The sequence below is a fragment of the Peromyscus maniculatus genome, chromosome X (assembly GCF_049852395.1).
Source record: "Peromyscus maniculatus bairdii isolate BWxNUB_F1_BW_parent chromosome X, HU_Pman_BW_mat_3.1, whole genome shotgun sequence".
Classification (NCBI taxonomy): domain Eukaryota; kingdom Metazoa; phylum Chordata; class Mammalia; order Rodentia; family Cricetidae; genus Peromyscus; species Peromyscus maniculatus.
In genome coordinates this window covers 9,031,456-9,040,426 of record NC_134875.1, presented here as the reverse complement: position 1 = coordinate 9,040,426, position 8,971 = coordinate 9,031,456, and the positions used below count along the sequence as shown (strand labels likewise).

At 38.5% G+C, this 8,971-nt stretch overlaps 1 protein-coding gene across 1 annotated transcript; it reads right to left on the bottom strand.

Annotated features, from left to right (window-relative positions):
- Nucleotides 1-772: 772 nt before the first annotated feature.
- Nucleotides 773-8,250, bottom strand: LOC102922657 (uncharacterized). The gene is made up of 2 exons (XM_006995085.4): nt 8,058-8,250; nt 773-2,005 (listed from the first exon to the last, which is right to left on the bottom strand). Exons 1-2 carry the CDS (start codon nt 8,214-8,216, stop codon nt 896-898), a joined length of 1,269 nt encoding a protein of 422 aa, XP_006995147.1. The 5' UTR covers nt 8,217-8,250; the 3' UTR covers nt 773-895.
- Nucleotides 8,251-8,971: the final 721 nt, after the last annotated feature.

Sequence of the window (8,971 nt, the reverse complement as noted above, 5' to 3'; positions counted from 1 at the left end):
TTAAACAAATGCATCCTATAGGATGATATCTTCATTCTTGCTAAGGACAGTTCATTGATTTAGGTCATGGTGTTTGTGTGTGTGTGTGTGTGTATGTGTGTGTGTTATAGCAAAATGCACTAAAAGATAGTCTGCCTATAGGTGATGTGTTCTCTCTTTGCAAGTATGATGTAGCCAACCACAAAACACACTTCCCATGTGTTGTGGCAAACCACAACCTGAACCAAAGCCCTCCCCAGCCCCATGTAAAGCACACAGGTAGGAATTCCAAGCCCTTTATTGTTTTCTGTAGAACAATGAGCAAGGAAGATCTTGAAGTTCTGTTCATATTCTCCAGTGCCTTCATGAGCATGTACTCTTTGTCTTACCCCCAAATATGAAGAACCAAAGTTCCCCTCCTTCCCTCCTCAAATCTCCATCCTACCTTTGTATGAAGAACCCTAATTGCTCTTAATAAAAAATATTGGTGTAAATGCTGAAAGACAAGCAAAGGTGCCAGACTTCTTACCTCTACCTAATCCTAAGACTGAAAGGGCCAAACTCCTGTCTCCATCCTACCTTATCACTTCCTCTCCCTGCCCAGACATATCACTTCCTGTTTCCTCCTCCCAAGTGCTGGGATTAAAGGTGTCTGCCACCACTGCCCGGTCTCTAGTTGCTAGCTCTGCACTCTGATCTTCAGGCAAGATTTATTTGTTAAAGCACAAACAAAATATTATCACATCCCTTTTCTCTTCCCAGTTCTACCACAAGAGACTCACGGGGACATGGATCTTTTCAGAACGAATTTATTTTTGCAAATCTCACTGGATAGCATTGAATATAATAAGGGGGCATTTCCAAACAACTTGATGACTAGACATGTATATCTGGTGTTTCTGGCTGTGTTCTGAGACTACAGCCTATTCAAATCAGTAGTGGAGATGTGTGAGCCAGCTATGGTGTGTTGTTCCTGGGCTGACTCAGTGTTCATCTCCTCCTGCCACTGGTTGTTGTAGTCCCAGAGTGTGTTCATCTGGTCCTGCAGCTGCTTTTGTTGATTGCAGAGAGTGAAGCTCCCCTGATTCACCTGCTTGTCATGGTAGCAGAAGGCAATCCTCTCCTGTTTCACCTGCTTGTCTTGATAGCAGAGTGTCAACATTTGGTCCTGCTCCTGCTTGTTTTTATAGCAGAGGGTAATCATCTCCTCTTTCACTTGTTTGTCTTGATAACAGAGTGTAAACACTTGGTCTTGCAGATGCTTGTCTTGATAACAGAGAGTGACCATTTTTTCTTTTACATGTTTGTCTTGATAACAGAGTGTAAACATCTGGTTCTGTAGTTGCTTGTCCTGATCAACTTGTGTAATCACCTCGTCTTTCACACTTTTATTTTGATTGAATGGTGTGATCACTTCCTGTTTCCGTTGCATGTATAGATTGAAGGGTGTGATCACTTCCTCTTTCAGCTTCATGTCTTGATCAAATTGTGTGATCACCTCCTCTTTCAGACATATATCTTGATCACAGTGTGCAATCACCTCGTTTTTCAGATGTTTGTGTTGATTGAAGTATGGGATTATCTCTTCTTTAAGATGTTTATCTTGATCAAATTGTGCATTAACCTCTGATTTCAGCTGATTCTTTTGACCACAGAGTCTGATTATCTGACTCTGTAGTTGTTTGTCTTGATCACATGGTGTATTTCCCTCATCTTGCAGCTCGTTGTCATGGCCAAATTGTGTCTTCACCTGACTGTGCATATGATAGTATTGATTCCAAAGTACATTTGTCTCATTCTGCAGCTGTGTATATTGATCCCACAGCATCTTCAACTTGTCCTGTAACTTTTTCTCTCGTTTACGTCGGTGTTTTTTCTTCTTTTTCTGCCGCTGAGTTTCTTCAGGGCATGGTATTGCTCTTTCATCTTCCTTAGTTTTCCCTGAAGGAGTGGTACTTTTTTTCAAGATCTTCATCTTTGAGCCCCTTTTCAGGATCAGTTTCACCCCTTTTAAGGCATGTAGATTCTAGAAGGAAAGCACAGTGTGACATTAGTTAATAGTTATGTTGTAGGGTATGTGATCACACAGTGTGAAGATGTTTTGTTGTATAACCTCACATGTCTAAGGCATGTTCTGAGTGATTTAATAAAGAGCTGATTAGACAATAGCTAGTCAGGAGAGGATAGGCAGGATTTCCAGGAAAAGACAAGAGCTCTGGAATAATCTGAAGAAAGAGATTCACCAGTGAGAAAATGTGGAATAGTAGATTATAGTAGTCTCTATAATATACTGAGTATAGTCAGAAATATTGTACTGAGGATGGGTGAGCCATGCGGCAGAGCATAGATCAATATAACTGGATTGTCAAATTATAAGAGCTAGTTGGCCAAACTTTCATACATAATAAGAAATCTCTGTGCCATTATTTGAGAGCTGGCATTCCAAGGAAAGACCTGATACATTTGCCTCCCAACATGAGGGCATGTATATCCAAGTTTAGGGCCTGTGAGTAGCAGGTGTGCTACTCTCCAGAAGATTAAGTAGAAACCTCTGCCTTAGCCATCAACTTCCCAGAGCTGGGATGGGTAAATTCAGTTCCCAGTTTGTCCCCATGGACATAAAACTTGGTTCTCACAGACCTAAGGGGGTCAGGGCCAGCTTCCAGAGCCATGTGCTAAGTGCAGTTGCAAAAGGAGCCTACAGATGTGTAGAGGTGACCTGGCCCTTTAAAGCTTGGCTCATGCAGTCAGAAAAGCCTTCAAGCATGCAGTAAGCCAGGTAGGTCCAGACCACAACAACCTCTGAACAAGTTCTATGTGCTTAAAAATTTGCTTAGGTCCTGAAGCTAGACAAGAAAATGGTATAGATAGTCATAAAAAAAATAGTTAAAAAATAAAGTCTTTCAAAAGAGAATAAAGTAACTCTAAAAAGAATCAGCTACTGTGCTGGTTGGTGGTACATGCCTTTAATACCAGCAGTTGGGAGGCAGAGCCAGGCAGATCTCTGTAATTTCAAGGCCAGCATGGTCTACAGAGGGAGAAACTCTGTCTTGAAAAACAAAAACAAACAACAAAAAAAGAATAAGGCATGTAAGTGTAGGGAATATTATAACACAGGATATTTGGACCTTATATGGTGCTTTATTAACTTTAAATTTTTAAATGCTAATAAAGAAAAACCAATACTACTGAGAGACATTGGATATTTGAAAAAACTACTAATTAAACCATCCTACAAATTTTAAGGATGTCTTAATTTCAGAATAGAAACCAAGGTATATGTTACATTGGGAGAGAGGTTATACCTTTATTTCCACAGGAAATTAAAAGTTAAAGATTCCTTCAAAACTAATAAAGATCAGATGTGACTGACAAAGACCTCCTGAAAATCTTGGCTGTAGACATGAAGGAATAAACGAAGGAAAACTATAATACAGGTGATATATATGATGATCCTTTTACATGGGAACAACTCTGAGACAAGATGAGACATGATAAATCTTGTTGTCTACAGAGTCCTCAGAACTTATTATTACATGCCATTCTTTCATATGGCATGGATAGAAATTTGCAGTCCAAGTGGACTTATAAAGTTTACAGGCACCTTTTACCGGATGAAACAAGGAACAAAAAATCATCTTTAGCTCACTTATGCACACTAATATATATATGTGCTACCTATAAAAGTGTGTGTTTTCAGAAAAAAAAAAGACACAAATGAAGACAAGTAGCCCAGGTGATCCAGTCTATCAGAATACCTCCATGTTTTTTTTTCCACAAAAATCTGCATCCAGAACAACTTCAAAGCTACTAGCTGAGATGGTACAACCTCACTATTCTAGCCAGGACTTCAGTTAAGCCACATACTTTCCCATCACACAGAGACTGGACAACAAATGATACAGATAGCTCTCCCAGGACTTGGCAATTATACCACTTTTCTCAGGGTCTCCAAAAGATGCTGTTGCACCCAGACAACAGGAAGTATTTTTAAAACCATTACATCCACACTCCTAAGAGTTGGGGTGGAAGGTTTTGGGTCATTAGGTGGGTTATGGACTTTTGTCATCATGTAGGGGAGCTAGTTGCAAGATTTCATTGGTCATGATCAAAGGGTGTTAGATTCAGATACCTCTTTTTGAAAAGAAATAAGGGGAGATATAGGAATGATAGGATAAAAGGATAGATTATTAAATCTAGTTTTAAACTAAAAAGCAATTAGTAGTCTTATATTGGTATAGATTTTTGTATATTGAAACAAATTTAACATTATTTTTGTTATAGCTTGCTGTATATGTTTCTACTCTTATTTAAGGTATTATACATATGCAGCTCATTTAAAAATGTAATGTAAAGTGCTAGTCCTTGAAAGTTGTTATTACAAACTGTGTAAGGTAATTAAGAAATACAGTTTAGTAGGTAGTCATCTATAACAATCAAACTTGGAGTCATCTTAGTTTTATTTTCCAGGTAAACAGAGATATATTTTAGTAGACTGGTGGTCTTCAAACACAGTAGAGAGCTACAGAATATAACATTTAAAATCGTTTAAGAACATAAGACTTTTTATGACAGTGAGACATTGCTTCTGGCAGCACCAATGTACTTCAGAGAAAAATTATTGGCATCAAAGAACCTCCATTTGGAATTTGCTTTCAATGTGGCAAAGCTCACCACTGGGCAAGAAACAGTCCTTGCCTTAACTACTGCCAGTATGCTATCCAAATTTGGTAAGCAGGACACAAAGGAAGTCAACTGCTGAACTTTGCCAAGACAAGGTAGGTCATTCAATCAAAATCCCGTTTTACAGAAAAGTCTGTCAAATATTCTAGGCCCGCAGGCCAAAGATGGATGCCCCAATATTACATAAGAACCTCTGGTGACTGTCTAGGTAGCCAGCTGTCTCTATCATTTCTATAGCTTTGGAAGTTGTTTGCTCTGTACTTTCTGTTTTCTCAGGTAATATTTTATCATTCTCAGATCTCTGATGGGGTTGAAAAACTAGATAGTTGTGGTTTTACAATTTTTCCTGTTACCAAATTCAAAATAGAAGTCACAAAAGTGATTTAAATTTTATGATGTTTGATAGACATAAAAGCTTAAGTTGTTTATTTAAGAAAAGGTTTTAAGTTCTATAAAGATATTTTAGGTTGGTAATATGTTATGATAGAAAGTGATTTAAGTACAAAATGTTGGACACACAAGATAGGATAGATAATAGAGTACTTTCTCCAGAGTTGCCAAATACATATGGACTGGAAATTGTGAATGTAATTTTTATCTGAATAATTGTTCTTATTTTATATAGTTTTTCTGTGTTAGAGTTAAAACCTTTCCCTTTTATTTAGACAAAAAGGGGAAAATCTGTGGGGTATTTGGTCACACTGTGTGAAGATTGTCACTATTTAATCTCACCTGTCTAGGGATTTTCTGATTGGTTTAATAAAGAGATGAATGGCCAACAGCAAAGCAGGAGAGGATAGGCAGGACTTCTGGTGAGAGATAGGAACTCTGTGTAAAATCTGAGGCTAGGAATTTGCCAGTGAGGAGCAGAGAAAGTCAGACAGAGACATTCTATACTGAGGAGAGGTAAAGAGCCATATGCAAAAATATAGGTTAATATAAATTAATTAATTTAAGTTATAAGAGCTAGTTGGGAATAAGCCTAAGATAAGGCCAAGCTTTCATACTAAATAAGAATTCTCTGTCTCACTATTTGGGAGCTGGAAGTCCAAAGAAAGACCTGTTACATAGATATGTACCAGGAAGCAAGGCTGTCTTAGGTGTATGGGTTGAGCAAGAGGTTTAAGCTAGGCCAGGCAAGGGTATGTTTTCTAGAGGAGGGGCAATGATGGAGTAAAGAGTGTAGCTAGAGTTTTCCTGCCTGGCCCATAGTAAGGACAAATCTCTCTAACATGCCAGTCCCACAGCTGCTCAGAACCAACCAAGTAAACACACAGAGACTTATATTACTTATAAACTGTATGGCGGTGGCAGGCTTCTTGTTATCTAGTTCTTCTATCTTAAATCAACCCATTTCATTAATCTATAAGTTGCCACATGGCTTGAGGCTTACTGGTATCATTACATGTTGCTTGTCATGGTGGCAGCTGGCAGTATCTCTCTGACTCAGCCTTCCACTTCTCATAATTCTCCTCTCTGCTTGTCCCGCCTACACTTCCTGCCTGGCTGCTGGCCAATTAGTGTTTTTTTATTAGCTAATCAGAGCAACACATTTAGCATACTGAACATCCCACAGCACTTCCCCTTTTCTTTTTTCAAAAAAGGTTTTAACTTTTACATAGTAAAATTACATATAACAAAACAATTATCAAGTAAGAATTACAGTTACAATATTATGGAAGATATCTTATCTACCTCATATTTGTGAGTCTAAGATTTTATATCTAACTTATCTTTTATCATAACTGAGGAAATTATAAATATCTAGTCTTCAACTACATCAAAGACCTCAGAAGGATATAATATTACCTGAGTAATGGGAGAAGGACACAAGCAACTTTCAGGAGTCTTGCAGGATAGACAGACACAGCTGGCAGCCTGGACAGTCATCTAATGTTGCTTTGTAAACTTGGGGCATCTGTCTTCAGCCCACAGGCCTAGAGTCTCTCAGTCATTTCTCTCTGTGTCCTGTAGTATGTCTGGTAGTTTCCTCTGTGAAGCAGAAACCTGAAGGACCATTTTGTCAAGCAAAGTTTAGTGGTCACCTTCCTATGGGTTCTGCATGTCCAGTCCATCAATCAGTCCAGGCAAGAACAGTTTTTTGCCCAAATGGCTATTTTTGCAAAGGCAAAGATAAACTCCATATGGAGTGTCTTCAATGCCCATCCTCCTGTCTGAAGTAAACTGGTGCTGCCAAGAGCAGACATAACTCACTATCCAGAAAGTCTAAATTTTTTAAAAAAATATTTTAAATGCCATATTCTGTAGGTCTTTGAAGTGTTTGAAGATTACCTGTCTATCTGAAATGTATCTATGTATACCTAGAAAACTTAACATGCTACCAGTTTGACTATCACAGAAGACTAATTATTAATCTATTTCTTAATTATCCATTACAATTTTAAATGAGCTGTACAAATATAATACCTTAAAAAAAGTAGAAATATACATACAGTATAACAAAATTAACTTTAAATTTGTGTCAATAAATTAAAATCTATACCAATGTAAAATATTTCAAAAAAGTTGTTGCTCTTTAAAAGTAGGTGCATTAATCTACCCTTTGATCCTATCATATCAAAACTATCCCCTTTTCTTCTTTAGAAAGGGATTGTATTTATAATAAAACTGTTTTAAATAAAAATATTGGTGTTTCTCTGTCCCACACCAGAGGGCTCTTTTAATATGGGACAAAAGAATCTCTTAACCTACTTTTTAGCAATATGTTTGGGTTTGGAGAAGGAATGAGCCAATTCCATTTCCAAAGCCAGCTTGGTATATTTGGAAATTTGGGTTCAGTTTCTTTTACTACTTCCTGTTGGAGGGGGCACTGTATCTTATGGGGACACAAAGAACATTTTAGGATTATGGAGTAGTCTGTGAGGGTATATTGTCTGAGCCTGTTGCCTTGAAACCATTCTGGATGTTGGATCATCTGGACCATGGTGTCATTGGAGACTGTTCAGGGGGTCTAAGTTGGTCAAACCTGATGTAACTTAATCTGGAACAAATCCATAGCCTTTGGCTTTCTGTGGCAACATAAGCAGAGCCTCCTTTCCAAAGCAACGTATCTTTAGATCCAAATTTGAAGTCAAGGTATCTTTAAAATATACATATTGGTTTCACTCTGCTGCCTTTACAATTAAATATCTCTCTTTAGTTAAGAATCCCAAAGACAACACAATCCAGATTCTCTGTGTAATATCTATCCTTACTTGGCTTATTTTTTGTACTCCCTTTATTGTCTCTTTAAAAACTTTATTTTTAAAAACTATTTCTTTATATCACTGTATATACTTCTTTTTTTCCCCTCATTTAAGCCTACATACATTTTTACACATAATGTAAACCATTTAAAGCAAAATATAGAGCTCACTTAGATTAGCTGTACTTACCTTTTCATCACCTCTGGAAGTGGATTCACAGCAGGCCTCACCAGAAACCGGAGTTCTAGGCTTTAGTGAAATCTTGCCCTTCAGAGTTAGGTTGGTATGTGAAGTCGATGGGTCTGTCTCTGTGGTGCCCCGATGTGACTTCTTATTAACCTTGCCCATTGTGAAGCCTCACAAGGGTCTGGCCCAGAAGGCCAGGTAGTGGAGTTATATACCCTCCAAGAACAATGGAGGCCACACCCCCTAAGCTCTGATTGGTTAGCTAAGTCTGCTACAGCCAATAGTGGCAAGCATGGGTTCTGACATCACAGTGAATGCCCTCTCAACCCTTGGTGAATGTTGGGAGAGGCTAGGTGTCTAGGAAACCAAGGTGAGGTTCAGACAACAGAAAGTACCACCCTTTACACCTCTAATAGGGGAGATGCTGGGAGGCAAAACAGGGTCTGTTTAGGCATGGAAGCTTCTCTTCAACATCACAAAGACAGCTTTTCTATGACACCCCTCTTTACATACATGTGTTTAGTCAATGGGGGTACATGTGGCAGAAGATTTGTTCCTCAGAGCTGTTCCCCAAGATCCCAAGCTCCCCCCCCCAACCAATTGAGTGGTCCATTCCAGTATCTATCTCCCATAATACTTAACTACTATTTTGGTTTTCATTATTATTATTTACATCCTAACTGCATATTTCCCATTTTTCTTCCCTCCTCCTCCCAGTCGTTCTCCCCACCTTTCCTTTGCTCTCCCATCCATTCCTTCTCTATTTCTATTCAGAAAAAGGCAGGCCTTCCATGGCATATCAAGTTGAATACTAGGCACCTCCCCTTATATTAAGGGTGGACAAGGCAACTTAGAAGGAGGAATAGGGTCCCAAAAGCCAGCAAATGAGTCATAGACAGCCCCAGCTCCAACTGTTA